Source organism: Mustela erminea, chromosome 1, assembly GCF_009829155.1.
Source record: "Mustela erminea isolate mMusErm1 chromosome 1, mMusErm1.Pri, whole genome shotgun sequence".
Classification (NCBI taxonomy): domain Eukaryota; kingdom Metazoa; phylum Chordata; class Mammalia; order Carnivora; family Mustelidae; genus Mustela; species Mustela erminea.
The window spans coordinates 16,767,892-16,783,050 of record NC_045614.1 but is presented as its reverse complement, the minus strand read 5'-3'; the positions used below and the strand labels follow the sequence as shown (position 1 = coordinate 16,783,050).

Genomic DNA, 15,159 nt, shown 5'->3' with positions numbered 1-15,159 from the left:
CTTGTTCCCATGAGCAGAGGCTTCGGAGACGGCAGAGCGGCGCGCGCGGGTGGCGTGGTGCGCGGTGGGCCCGGAGGAGCTGCGCAAGTGCGAGCAGTGGAGCCGTGCGAGCGGCGGGACCGTGAGCTGCGAGTCAGCGCCCAGCGGCGAGGACTGCATCGCGCTGGTCATGGTAGGGGCGCGGGCTCTGCCAGGAGTGGTCCGGGGCCCCGGGACGCTGCGCGCTCCGTTCAGAATTGCTTCTGGTGGCCATTCCACCCCACCCCCACCCCGCCCAAGCCTGCTTTGTCGCAATTATTGCAGGGGACCGAGGAAACCTAGACAGGTAGCATGTCGGACACCACTAGCAGAGCTACACCGCGGTTCAGTGGTTGAGAGCTCCCTACCCCCGGATTCCTGGGTACACGTGTGCATCCCGGATTGCACCTGTTCCATAGGCTTTAAGTCCTTGTCACTTACGGATACGTCGTGGCCATTTTCCCACGTGAACATAGTCTCTGAAAACACTTAAAAAATGATGTTAGGGTCTCTTTCCTGTGTCTGTGGCTTGGTTTAGCCATGATCCTATTCTGCTTAGTCCCCTTATTTCATTATTATCTATAACTCGGTGCCCCATCCCTGAATTGAAATCTTCAGCCACGTCTCCAGTTATTTTTAGGAGAGTTGTCCAAAAAAAAAAAAAAAAAAATATTAATGAGCCAAAGAGGGAGTTAGTCTTGATGAATCCATGTTCCAATGTTGGCGTGCAGGCTTGTTCATTTCCAGGGTGAGGCAGATCAGTCATTTTGGCTCATTTGTCAAAAAGCCTTTTTTTTTTTTTTAAATTTACTGATTGGGGGGGGGGGTTTAGGGGGAGCGGCAGAAGGAGAGGGAGAAGCAGACTCTCCACTGAACAGAAAGCCCCACACAGGGCTCGATCCCAGGATCCTGGGATCATGACCCGAGCCGAAGGAAGATGCTTAACCCACTGAGCCACCCAGGCTCCCCCATGTGGAACAGCTTCTGTGTAGCTCTTTGAGTGTGGTGCCAACGGGATGAGAACAGACCAGGCCGGTTGTTCGCATGCATTTCCTCCGTGAGTGAGGCTGGTCCGGGAGGGTGTCCCAAGAGTGCTTGGAGGACAGAAAATCTGTGCTGGAAGTGACAGCCTGAAAGGCATAGAGGGCTGGTGGAGAATCAGTAGTGCCCATAGTCTTTCCTTGGATGCTCTGTTCACACAAACCCCTGTCTCTTTCTGCTGCTTTATCGGAACACCTGACATTCTCCGACGTGTAGCCATGCTCCAAGAGACCCTAAAACAAACAGATGGGCTGGGAGAGAGCCTTCCTGTGTGCTGCTGACGATTTGCTTTGGTTTTGCAGAAAGGAAAAGCTGATGCCTTGAGCCTGGATGGAGGACTTATCTATGTTGCGGGCAAGTGTGGTTTGGTGCCTGTCTTGGCAGAGAACCAAAGTAAGTTGGGGGAGTGTCTTCTCTGGTTTATTCCGTCTGGGCCATGGGAGGAGTAAGCCCACCGGGTGGGGTCCAGGTGGAGATGCTGAGACGGGGGATGCATTCAAACAGGAGAACTGGGGGGAAAGGATAAAGGAAAGAGGCTTTTACCTGCTGTGTTGAGAATCATAGATCGAGCATGGACAGAGCATAGATTGGCATGGATTGGCTTCTTCCTTCTCATTTTAAAAAAAGGTTTTAGGGGCACTTGGGTGGCTGAGTTGGATAAGTGTCTGACCTTGACTCCGGTCATGATCTCTGGGTCCTGGGATTGAGCCCTGTGTCAGGCTCCATGCTTAATGGGGGAGTCTGCTTCTCCCTCTCCCTCTGCCCAGCCCCCAACTTGTGCTCTCTCTCTCCCTCAAATAAATAAAATCTTTAAAAGAAGAGTTTAGTATAGTATAATATACATACAGGAAAATGCCCATAGGTGTGCAACTCAGTGATATTTCACAAACCGATACGTCCCGGTATGCTAGTGCCCAGATCGAGACACAGCAAATTCCACGTGGCCCTGGGTGCCCTCCTGCCACCAGCCCCCTTACTCCAGCCAGGGTAATGACCCTTGACCTCGGACAACACAGAGCAATTCTGCCTGATTTTAAACCTTGCATGTGAGGCATGTGCTTTGTACGTCTCTCGCTCGATGCTCCATTGGTGCTGTTCCTCCAAAGGATATGGACTCTCGTGGCTGTGCGGTGTTCTGTGCTGTGACTCGACCAGTTACTTGTCCCTCCTAAGGCAGAGAGGCATTTGGGTCACGTCCAGCTGGTGGCCGTTGTGAGCGAGCATCTGCGAACACAAGGACGGATGCCTTTCTGGTGCTCGGGGCCGCTGCACCATCCCTTCTCCTCGGATTTGATCCTGTGTCGTTGAGATTTTAAAAAGTTTGCGACTTCTCCACAAAGCTCAGGGTTGAATGGCATTTTGCTTGTTTTTGTCCTTTCAGAATCACAGGACGTTAATGACGCAGGTTGTGTGGATAGACCGGCGGAAGGTGAGTTGGAATCCGTTCCTTTCCGGTTGGAGGTTAAGTCCTCATTGCCAGAGGGGGAGGTGGCAGGAGCTCTAGAAAAACTCAAAGGGATGCAGCTGGAGAATCCTGAAGTTCTTTCGAAGATGCACATAATTCACAGATGCATAATGGCAATGAATGTTCTGCTGACCTTCACACTTGGCTGAGAACTTTCAGAAAGGCTCAGTGTGTCCTGATCGCAGGGCAGGAGGGTGGTTACCTCCCTGTCTCGTATGGCTGGGTCAGGGTAGGTCCCCAGCCACCGCTTAAAGGCTCGGCTTGTCTTCTTCCTTTCATAGCCTAGATCGGTCTCACCTTCACATAGAACAGTCGCTTAAGTTTCTGACAGTGGCCAGATATCTGGGGGGTATCCCTGATTGGTGGGGCTCCTTGACTTGTTTTGGCTCTGGCTGCAGATAGCTGTGCTCGAGTCCAATGCCAGGTGCCCCCCCCCACCCCTCTTCTGTTGTTCCAGGGTACCTTGCTGTGGCCGTTGTCAGGAAATCAGACCCCAGTCTCACCTGGAACTCTCTGAGAGGCAGGAAGTCCTGCCACACTGCCGTGGGCAGGACCGCCGGCTGGAACATCCCCGTGGGCCTGCTCTTCAACCAGACGGGCTCCTGCAAGTTCGGTAAGGTATCCTGAGGGAGTCGTGCATGGGTAGGCATGCTGAGCTGTGGGACCTCAGGGAAGGAGGGCTGTGGGGCCGACTGTGGCCCGAAGGCCTCTCTTGGGGTCAGCATGTTGTCTGTGTGGCAGATTGGACAGCAAGGATTGGGTCACCCCACCCCAAGATAAAAAACTGGAGGACCAGTCAGCTTCTCTGCACCCTAAGAATAGATACAGGTTCTAAGAAGTACAGAATTTTGTTTTTTAATCTTTTGAAGTGTTCCATCCAAATTTCTCCTAGGCGCTGGCTTCCTAATTTGGGGAAGGGCACCTGTTTGCCTTAGGAAACAGACTTCCTCCACGCTGCCAGGAAACCAAATTAAGAGCTCAAGCGTTCTGGCTCTGCCTGCTTCTGGGGCCTTCTCTCCCTGCATGCCCCATGTTCCCCCCGCCATGTGCAGGCCGTGGCCCACCTGCTGTGGGCCTGCTGCTGTGAAAATGTGTGGCATGTCTTCACTGGGGCTTGCCTCTCGTGCAGGTGTCTCCTCAAGGAGGACGCTGCTGCATTTTGAGTGGATTTGGGAGCCCGGCTCGGGCAGACTTCCACGGGGCCCTTTCCCAGCCCCGTGGCTGCCTCCAAGCAGGGAGAGGGGACCTTAGCAGGTGCTCCCCAGGCCTCTGTGGAGGTTGACACATGGTGTGGCTCTCCCAGGGGCAGGGCCCGCGTGAGTCGGATAATGGGTGCTAGCTGCTCATTGAGGCAGGACCTTCTCGTCCCCAGCGTACCCTCTCGCCTTCACCCATACAAGTCCATGTTAACTCCTAAACGTGGGTCAGATCACACGGGGGGGGGGGGGTAGTCAGATCAAGTTCAGCAGCCAGGAGAGAAAACTCCCAAGTAGCAGAGGCTTCCACAAAGCAGAGGTTTCTTTCTCATGGAAGTGAAACCCAGAGATTAGATTGTCCGGAGCTACCGTGATAAGCTCCCAGGGTCAGAGCCCGGGCTTCAAACACAGAGCTGTGATCTGTGTGGCTGCTGTGCTCAAGGTCCCTTCATGGCCCGTATATGTCACAACTGGAGTCCGGGTGCCCACTTTGGCAGGCTGTGTGCAGAAGGAAAGAGAAGAAGGGGAGAAAATCTGGGCCAACTGTCTTCGAAGGGTGTTTCTAAGGAACTTGCTGGAGAGTTCTGTACTAGCCACAGGGCATCTGGTAAGGACAGTCTTTATTCTAACGGACCGGATGCCCAGGTAAAAAGCAGGGCTTCTGTTTCTGAGGAGAGGGGACATCAGATCCTGGAGGGCGGCCAGCAGGTTTGGCTGTGGGTCACTGCCAAGTTCATCAGTTGAACCTGAGGGTGTCACAGTGGGCCCCTCTGCCCAGTACCGGACCCTTTTCTCCAGCCCCCGGGCAGACTTCCTGTCAGTGCCTCCGGTGTGAAGCTCTTCTGATTTCTGCTGGGCCCTCTGTGAGTGGCAGCACCAGCTGGTGTGTGACATCGAGGGTGTGGTGTCCTTGCCAGGCTGTGGAATGGCCCCAACCCAAGCTGTATGGCCTGCTGGGTGGAGAGGCCTCTGGTCTCGACTCAGGTGGGAAGCGCTGACTCCTGTGTTCGTTCTCTCCAGATGAATTCTTTAGCCAGAGCTGTGCCCCTGGGTCAGACCCGAAGTCCAATCTCTGTGCGTTGTGCGTTGGCGACAAGAAGGGTGAAAACAAGTGTGCGCCCAACAACAATGAGAGATACTTTGGCTACACCGGGGCTTTTAGGTGAGTTCTGCAGCCGAGCCTGCCCCGGGTGGGGCTTTGTTTTTCATACCTCATCCTCCAGCATCTTGACTATGCGCTTCTAAGGAGGCAGACACGGAGACACGGCCTGTCACAGCAGAGCCAAGGGGCGGCCTGGGGGCCCACAAAGGGGCTGCACCCATCAGGGCCCCTCCACTCCTTCCCAAGGCTGCCAAAGGGTTGCTGCCATGGGGCTGCATGACCTCAGCTCTGCCGGGCCCCTCTCTGTGGCCTGGGACCCAAGTCAGCCTCAGTGGGCCTCAGCGTCATCCTCCTCAAAATCAAATGGGTCGTGTCTGTGGCCTCTTAAGTCCTTTCTACAGTTCAATTTTATGGGCAAGAATTCTCTTTCCTGTAGCCGCCACCCTCTTCACCCTCACCCCCCATCAGGGTTGTTCTTATATCTCACAGTTTACTTTTCTCTCTGATTTCAGCCTTAGAAATGGCCAAGACAAAGCAGTAGTGCATTGTTATTTTCCACAAGAAAGTGAAAGATAAACCAAAAAATACGTTTTTAGAATTCACCAGTTTTAACCACTTAGCGATCCACAGTAATTATCCATAATTCAAAATTGCAGCCCCGTTCCTACAGAGGTCGGCTTCTCAGGGGTCCTCCCCAATCCCCTTTTCTCTATTCACCAAGAATATATTGCACTTGGGGCTCCTGGGTGGCTCAGTCAGTTAAGCGTCTGACTCTTCATTTCAGCTCAGGTCTTGATCTCAGGGTTGTGAGTTCAAGCCCTGCATCAGGCCCTGCGCTGGGTGTGGAGCCAATAAAAAAAAAAAAAAAAAAAGATATTGCACCACCAGATGGCGTCATGGATCTGACAAGGAAAGTGGCCAAAGTGGGGTCTTTGAACTTTTCATATATAAATTCAGTAGCCTTCTCTCCCACAATGGGACGATACAGATGTAACTTTTACTATCGTGTGAGTGACTTATGAAAATATTTTGTGGAAGTATGAGAATATCTTTAAAAGACTAAGGATTTGCAAATAGAAAAGCTGTGATGTGATTCTGCTCAGAAATATTGAGTCGACACTGAGAAAAACCCAGAGGAATCATGTGGTTTTCTCTTTTATAATCACGGGAAGGTATTATTCCATTGGAAACATCTACACCTTAGTCTTCCTCTTTATTCAAGAAGGAAATGTTTTGTCTTTTGTCTAAACTGAAAGCTGGACCCAGAAGTCCTAGCATGGCTACATTTCTAATTAACATTCTTATATTGCTGGTTCTTAATTTTCACTTTTCAGCTATTTTTCTGCTGACTTTCCATTATGGAAGAAGTTCTAGCCTCTCCTGCAACTCCTGTGCCTGTTCCACTCACAAGCACGAATTTCACCTTTTAGCACCCAGCATATTTTTATTTTATGTTCAGTGCTTACGTTATTATGAATATGTAAATATTCTCATATCAAATATGTGGTGTAATAAGGTTGTACTTCTCTTACAGTACAAAGTTTTCGTTTACTCTAGGGTTAATAAGTGTCTTTTTTTTTTTTTTTTGCTTTATTTTTTTGCTTCATTGTTTCTTTTTTTTTTTTTGCTTCATTTTTTGCATCATGTTTTTTTGCTTCATGTGCTTAAAAAAAATCACTAGTTCATCTAAAAACCCGTAGTCAGTAGTGTAAACTTCCTAACAATACATACCCAGACTGAATACTGGCTCTGGTTCATCAGATGCTGGGGAATCTTGCTCTGGCCAAGTCCCGACTGGTGTTCTCGATGCCTCTTGCACAGCTGTCGTCCTTGGATTCCCCTTGATGGTCATTCTGGGATTTCCCTTCACAATACTTTATGTTAAATTGCCTGTTTCCTGGATTCCATATCTTTTGCTTTCTTGGCTTTGTTGGCACAGAACACATCTTTCTGAGAAAGGCTGAATGGACATTGTTGTTCTTTGAGGATTACATGTCTGAAAATGTGTTTGTACTACCTTTGAAATCATGTATAGTTTGGCTGAATGACTAAGTGTCAGTTGAAAAAGATTCTCCCTAGGGATTTTGACAGGATTTTCCCTGTCTGGGAAAGGACAGCATTAGCTATTTTGACCAATCCTCTCACTAAAAATAAGCAAAAATGTTGGAATAGTCCACACGGGTGCGCACATGCGTGCACGCACACACACACACGCACACACATTCTTAAAAATATCAAATAAGTAACAAAGTAGTAAGATTATTAAGGGAGACTAGGAATTCAGAGAAATAAGAGCTCACTTTGTCCTGAGGATATTTACCTGTCGTGACAAACTTGAACACAGAGGTTACATACGGCTTTAAGGTAGGAGTGAGTCCGAAGTAATTTCCTCACCTACTCCTGAGGGCATCAAGTTGTTGGATGCTGAGGAAAACGGAGGAGAATGCACACCAGCCCTGAAAAACTGAAGGCATGAGCCCCCTCCTGCATGGATTTGCAGCTCAAACTTCTATCCCCTAGAATGGTCCAGAAATTTTCAACTAATGAATCTTTTTATTTATTTATTTATTTATTTTTATATAAAGACTTTATTTTTTTATTTGACAGAGAGATTCACAGTGAGAGAGGGAGCACAAGCAGAGGGATTGGAAGAGGGAGAAGCAGGCTTCTCGCCAAGCAGGGAGCTCGATTCGGGGCTCGATCCCAGGATCCTGGGATCATGACCCTGAGCCGAAGGCAGACGCTTAACGACTGAGCCACCCAGGTGCCCCTCAACTCATAAATATTTTTAAAAGTGGTCCCAGACTAGTGGTCCCTCTAGAAACCTGCCTGAAAGACAGCACCTTGAAGATAGGCCTCAATGATTGTTCAAAAATCCTATCTTTTTTTTTTTTTAAAGCTTTTATTTATTTATTTGACACAGAGAGAGAGAGATCACAAGCCGGCAGAGAGGCAGGCAGAGAGAGATGGGGAAGCAGGCTCCCCACTGAGCAGAGAGCCCGATGCAGGGCTCGATCTCAGGACCCTGAGATCATGACCTGAGCGGAAGGCAGAGGCTTAACCCACTGAGCCATCCAGGTGCCCGCCAAATCCTGTCTTGATAACAATGAGAAGTACACAGTCAGAAGTAACTATAATAGTACGAAGCAAACACACAGGGGGAAAGTTACTAGAAGTAACATCCAGCAGAAAAAACAGTATTGTTTTCTAAAAGAATAAATTGAACTTCTGGAAAGGAAAAAAAAAAAAACATAGCATTTGAAACTATCTATGCCATTGGACAGTTTCACAGCTTAGACATAACTGAAAAGAGAATTAAGGAATATATGTAAAAAAATTATTCAGAATGTAACAGAAAGACAGAAACTACAACAAATTCAAAAATTTAAAAACATTAATCCATTGTCTTCTAAATCTAGAATTTCCGTTGAGAAATCTACCATTTTAGATTCCCCATCCTTTGTATGTGACTCTTCCGTTTTGAAAAAAAATATTTTTGATTTTTCAACAATTTATTGGTAACATCCTTGTTCTGAGAGAATGAGCTTTAGGAGGGTAAGGAAGCATCTTAGACACACAGGTCGGCACAAAGAATATTTTGTGAAGAGTAAAGAAATCAGACACCTATGCCTCTCCTTTAAATATGTATTTCTCTCTAAATTTATAGAGATTGAACAATGAATGAAAAATACTTTTTAGGAAAAATTCATTTGGGGTTGTATCGAAAGTAAGATGCTTTGAAAACAAGTTTCTTAAGAAGTTTCTGAGTTAAAAAAAATCTCCAATGTTCTGAAACTTCACACTGATATTTCTTTATGTGAGTCTCCTTTTAAACCTTTGGATTGGACACTTGGTGGGCCTCTTTTGTCTAAAAGCTCAAGTTGTTCTGTTCTGGGAAATCTTACTTCATTATTTCTTAGATAATTTCTACCCTTTTTTCTCTGATTTCTCTTTAAACTTTAATTCTTAAATTATAGACTCCTGGATTATCATTTCATCTTCTTCTTATTTATTTTTTTTTATTATTTGCTTTTCTTTATCTTCCAGTTTCTGGGGTATTTCCTCAGCTTGACCTAATCATTATATCATTTTTGAGAATTTTGATAATGATTTTTGTTTTACTTTCTAAGAACAGTTTGTATTCTGACTGCTCATTTTTAAGAGCTTCTTGTTCTTGTTTTATGACTGCTACAATTTCTTTCATCTCTTTAGCGATATTCATTGTAGTAAAAAAAATTTTAGGGTCACCTGGTGGTTCAGTGGGTTAAGCCTCTGCCTTCAGCTCAGGTCATGATCTCAGGGTCCTGGGATTGAGCCCCACATCGGGCTCTCTGCTCAGCAGGGAGCCTGCTTCCCCCCACTCTCTCTGCCTGCTGCTCTGCCTACTTGTGTTCTCTCTCTGTCAAATAAATAAATAAAATCTTTAAAAAAAATCTTATTCCTTCTCCTGTATTGTCTCTGTATTTTCTGAGCATAATTAACTATGTTTTTGCAGTCTACATTTTTTCCTAGCTTTTATTCCAAAGATCCAGTAGTTTCTGGCCACTTGTCCATATTTGAGAATAAACACAAACAATGACTGTGAGTTCTGCATCAGGTGCCATGTCTTGGCTTGGTTATGGGGCTCACCTATGAGGCAATTGATTTGTGTCGTTTCACTGTGGGGCATCCCCATGTCAGAATTTATAGGACTTTTTTTTTTTTTGATTGATCAACTTTTCCAGAGAAAGAATCATCCCGTATGCTTCTTGGGAGGCTGAGTGGGGGAAAGAGGTTATGATTTAACCTTCCAGAATATAGGTTTTCAGTCCACTCTCTGACATCAGTGTTGGGCCTCTGCTCTCCACTGTGCTTGGCTCTTTGTCTCTCATGTAATTCAGGTTCAATATCTTGTGAACAAGCCTTCAGTCTTCTGCCAGAGGGTGGGGTGTGCGGAGCCATCTCCCATCCAAATGGAATAGAAGGGCACATAAGCCATGTTTATACACACTCTATCCAGTCCTCCTGTCTCAGCCAGATTCGTGATGCCTGGTACTTCTAACTGATGAGCTTTCTGGCGTTCTGTAGCACACATCAGTGTTCTTCTGGGCTTCCCGCTCTTCCCTCTTCCATTTACAGCTGTCTCTGCTCTGCTGGATCAATTACAACTCATTGGTTTGCTCTCCACCTTCCAAAAGTTGTCAGTACTACCTTCTCTCTTCCCCTCCTGCCCTCCCCTGACTCATGGTTTACAGCTTAAAAAATCTCATTAAAGTTAAAAAAAAAAAAATGAAACCCAAAACCCATCAATTTCACTAATGTCATTTTATTGGGACTCTGGAAGCAGGGAAGATTGATGAACATATGTGTTCAAGCTACCATTTTAAACTATATGTTCCTGGAAATATTTGTCTTTATCTATGCCATGTTTACTCCCTTGTTCCAGTTTTTGGAATCTATATTACACATATTTATGAAAACCCTAATCGTTTCTCGTTTGTGGCAATGTGTTTATTTTCTGGAACATTTTAGGTGCCTGGCGGAGAGGGCTGGAGATGTGGCATTTGTGAAAGACGTCACTGTCTTGGAGAACACGAATGGTAAGCCAAGTGTTTCCCTTTCGCGTCTCAGGATTCAGATTTGCAATTGGGAAGTTATTATGACCTTTTCTAGGCTTTGGATCAATTACTTGCAAAATTCTTTACTTAATTATGCCACGTGGTATGTCTGTGAGTGTCACACTGATTTTGAAACCCTATTCCCTCTCTCTATCTCTCTCTCATACACACACACACATCCCAGCCATACACAGTAGCAAATGTCTCCCTGGCTTTGTCTAGTCAACCACAGAAGTACACCATCTCCCTGTCGCAAAGTTTTAAAAAAAAGAAGTAAGGGGCCTTCATTCAGACCCATGTGAGCCCTCTGTCTGGAAACTCTTTGGGAGTCTTTGGGGGGACAAAATCACAGGCAGGTACCGATAATGGTATAGTAAATAGTAATTGCCAACTTCTGCACCCTGAGCCATCGGGCCTCCCTCCAAACTGTAGCCTTCTCCTGAACCCCTACTTGGCCCCCAAGGCAGACATAAAAGCTTGGAGTGATCTCAATATCAAATAGAGCCAAGAGAACGGATAAAGTGTTTGTTTTTGTTTTTGTTTTTTTGAGAGGAGATAGGGTAGAACGAGAGAAGCAGGGGCCTGAACATTGGATCTGTGTTTGCACATACACAGACATGTGTAGAATTCTACTTCAAACTTATGAAGCGTTAATCCAAGTGATCTCTGGGGATCGATGGATGTCAGGTTTTTTTTACTGACGTGTAATTAACATACGGTGTGATATTAGTTTCAGGTGTACAGTATAGTGATTTAACAATCACTGTACATGACTCAGTGCTTACCACGATAAGAGTACGCTCGTTATCCTAGAGCGATGTCAGATTACGGTGTAAGTTTCTTTGGGATTTTACAACTATTTTTTTAAATCGATGGAACATACTCAATAAACTTACAGAAGTTCCTATCCTTTGTCTGGTTATACACTAAGAGCCTTTGAATATGAAAGGAAGGAGAAAACAATTTCTTCTTGAACATAAACCAGATGTTCCTTTTCTAGAAATCACTGGAAAATAGGGCACAAGCGGAGGGCGTTCTTTTTTTAAAAAAAAATTAACAGCTCTGTTGAGATACAATTCATGCTATAAAAATATGCTCGTTCCAAATGTGTGACTCAGTGATCTCTAGCACATTCATGGAGCGCCACACCCACCAGCCCAGCCCAATTCTAGAACACTCTAGAACACTCCAGAAAGTACTCCTGCCCCTTTCCCCACTCCTCCAGACCTGCTCACCACCAGTCTGCTTTCTGTCTCTGTAGATTTGCCTGTTCTGGACATTTCACAGAAATGGAATCCCGTGGCCTTTAGCGACTGGCTTTTTTTTTTTTTTAACTGAGCATCACTTTCTCAGGGTTTGTCCACATTGTAGAGCATGTCAGGGTTTTGCTCCCTTATGTTCCTGGATCCTGTCCCCCAGTGTGGACACAGCACTGATGTCTGCTATATTTGGAGTTTGTATAGCTTGTGCAGACAGCTTCCTTCCCTTGCCCTTGTGTCACTGTGACCCACATGTGTGCATTTCAGGAGAAACCAGTGGACCCAGAAAGGACATTTACCGAGTGGGGCAGCCCCATGGCTGATGCCACCTTTCTTTATCTCCCCAGGTGAGAACCCTGAGGCCTGGGCTAAGGATTTGAAGATGGAGGACTTTGAGCTTCTGTGCCTCGATGGCACCCGGAAGCCCGTGACGGAGGCTCAGACGTGCCACCTGGCCATGGCTCCGAACCACGGTGTGGTATCTCGGCAAGAGAAGGCAACACACTTGAAGCAGGTGCTGCTTGACCAACAGGTGTGGATCGCCAGGGCCTCCTGCCATCTCCCAGCTGCACGGGCTGCTGCGAGGCGGGGCAGTCACAGCGTTAGAGGGGAAGCAGCCCGTCCAGAGCCCATCTTTCCCGTCCCTCTGCATGAAGTTGGTTTCACGCCGAGGAGCTGCCCAGAGTCTCAGTGATGGGAAAAACAGAGGCGTCCGCACGCATAATCTCTAGAAAGAACACACCCAGAACTTCTGTAGTTTGAAGGCTATCTGTGGGAAGTGGTTTGCAGGAAACCGTGCAATTTCCTTGAAGTCTGTGATTCTCTTTAAGAGCGTCTAGATTTTGTGTTAGAACACCTCATGTCCAGGTGTGATGTAAAGATGGTGGCCCCAGACTGGTAATAATGGGTACAGGAACCTCACTGTGGCATGCTCACTAATGCTGGTAAGATGGGTTCATCACCGAGGTGTGTTGCTCTTGCCCCTCGGATGAGGCTGAGTGACCCACCCGCCCAAGGCAGTGACCTGATCAAAGACAGAGATGATTTCCAATGCAGACCGCCTGTCTGCGAGAGATGGCCTCTTGGAATTGCTGTAGGTGATCAGCTTTTGTGGGAGTTCTCAGAAATCCTCAGCTGTCACCTAGCCACCCAGAGATTTTAGGGGAAGAGGCCGCAGATGGACAAGGAGGGAAAGATGGCAGGAGGTGAGATCAGAAGTAGGGAGGGGCGCAGTCCCTACCTGGTGTGTCTGTCCCCTGTGGGGCACGGGCTGCTGGAGGACATGGGGCAGGGCGGGGCTCAGCCAAGTGGTGGAAGGCGTCCAGAACTCAGCTCCTTTCATTCTGTGGGCTTCCCAGGGCTGAGCCTGGACGGAGGAGGTGTCTTTGTCCTACATTCTCCTGTTTCCCTCGGCCACTCTCTTACTGTCTGCCTTGTTACTACAGAATCAGTTTGGAAGAAACGGCGAGAAGTGCCCAAGAGACTTTTGCTTGTTCTTGTCTGAGACCAAAAACCTTCTGTTCAATGACAACACGGAGTGCCTGGCCAGACTCCAGGGCAAAAACACATATCAAGAATATTTGGGATCAGCGTACGTCACGGCTGTTGGTAATCTGAGACAGTGCTCGAGCTCCCGTAAGTGCGACACCCCGGGGAAGCCGGCACGCGGGAAGGGTGGCGAGGTTGCTGGGCTGGGTGGCATTTGGGGAGTGAAGATGGGAATAAAAAAGTCACGGCGATGTGCTTTCCTGCTGCCTTGGGAAGTTACGGTGTCACTGACAAGATGAAAGACTTAGGGAAAAATCAGCCACTAGTAATATGCTCAATTTTTATAATGCTGAGGGCCCGTCCTGGGTTTTAGAAACTGATGATACATTTTATCCAGTAGAATGAAATGTGTGTACATGTATGTAGCTATATGTATATATGCTTATACACACGTACATGCACATACATGTATGTGTGTGTATACACGTATGTATTCAGAAAGGACAAATGCTGGTCTCCAGACAGTTACCGTAAATGCCAGCCATGGAAAATACAAAGTCTTAGAAAGCATCTTAGCCAGGAAAATGTATTGAAAAATGATTGCTCCTTGAAGAACACATGTAAGATACTGCTGAGTGTCGTAAGATCCCAGGGGTGATTCTAACACTACAATGTGCACCACCTGGCCTGGGCATGGGGTCGCCCAGAATCTGGTTCCTGGGACCTCATCGACAGCTGGAGACATCGGGGTGGTGGAGGCCCCAGGGTGGGGTGGGGCCCAGAAGCTCTAGTATCAGTCCTTCACAGCTAGGCGCTGTGTCCCCCACAACCCCGCCCACTGAGGGGACACTGGGCTGTGTTTGGAGGTATTTTTGATTCTTACAACATAGGAGAGTGCAGCTGGTGTCTGTGGGCAGCAGCCATGGCTGCTGCTGAACAAAGCAGAGAACAGCCCAGTCAACCAAGGGCTGCCCGGGCCCCAATGTCAATACCACCGCTGTTCTTTAGCAGGGCAATTTGATCAGGTGGTTCGAGGACTCCGTTCTGAGAAAGAGGCTGCAGGGCTATTCCAGAGTGTGTGCCTCTTGAGGACAGGGCCCGTGCATCCCTGCAGGAACCTTGGCACTCAGCACAGTGCCTCACACCAAGCAGGCCTCGGGGAGTACTTGTCAGTGCCCAAGGGCATGAGGAGGTGATCGCCGCTGTGGACAGATCTGCATGAAGACAGGGCATTGACGGCTCCCATCCGAGGACCATCTGTGCCTTGTGAACTTGACTGTGACAGCTGAGTCAGTTAGAGGCAAAAGGGGGTGGGGCCTGTGTCACTCAGGCGAGGACAGGAAGTCACCCTGGTTAGTGAGGCCCAGAGCCAAGGGGCCACCATCAGGAGGAGGCTCAGAGGGCCAAGGTGAGCAAGCACGGGCCGCAGGTTGGTGGGAGAAAGCAGGGGAAGGTCTGTGTTTCAGTACCCTCCTTGACTGATATCTTGGTTAAAAAAAAAAAAAAAGAAATCGGTTTTTGACTTTCCTGCTTTGGTGTGTCCCACAGCGCTTCTGGAAGCCTGCGCCTTCCTGAGTAGATAAAACCCGCCAGAAGATGGCCTGGCCTCCCTTCCTGAGGCGCTTCAGCCCCTCGCTGCTCCCGGCCCTTCCCCGGGGCGCTGGGCCTTCTCCCACCCTGGCCAGTCGTCTGCTTTCCCAACCCCGTGCTGTCTGTCATCCTTTGCAGTAAAATAAAATGAGAAAGGCTGTCGATTTTCATTCCTTGTAATGCATCCTTCATCTTTTCTAGATTTTATGCTGAAATCATGGGTCTGGTCAGGTGCTGGGCCAGCTGGACCGCTCCTTCTGCATTTTCCAGGCCCTGTGCCTCCTCTGTCCCACAGGCTCTTGGAGGCAAAGGACAGGCCCGGTCGCTGGTTTCCCCAAGGGCATCGGCCGGTTGTTCACATGGTTGTTTGTGTGTGTGCTTGTGTATGTGTGTGTTTCTAGGC

The 15,159-nt window shown here is 47.9% G+C and overlaps 1 protein-coding gene across 1 annotated transcript in view; it reads left to right on the top strand.

The window, feature by feature from the left end:
* Positions 1-14,926, top strand: part of LTF (lactotransferrin) — a 28,193-nt gene extending 13,267 nt beyond the window's left edge. Inside the window, exons 9-17 of the mRNA XM_032317684.1 lie at positions 18-172; positions 1,362-1,452; positions 2,441-2,488; positions 2,982-3,137; positions 4,741-4,882; positions 10,334-10,401; positions 12,026-12,210; positions 13,124-13,313; positions 14,715-14,926. Of these exons, the coding sequence (XP_032173575.1) occupies positions 18-172; positions 1,362-1,452; positions 2,441-2,488; positions 2,982-3,137; positions 4,741-4,882; positions 10,334-10,401; positions 12,026-12,210; positions 13,124-13,313; positions 14,715-14,749 (1,070 nt within the window). The 3' untranslated portion in view covers positions 14,750-14,926. The remainder of the gene's footprint in view (positions 1-17; positions 173-1,361; positions 1,453-2,440; positions 2,489-2,981; positions 3,138-4,740; positions 4,883-10,333; positions 10,402-12,025; positions 12,211-13,123; positions 13,314-14,714) is intronic.
* The last annotated feature ends 233 nt before the right edge of the window (positions 14,927-15,159 follow it).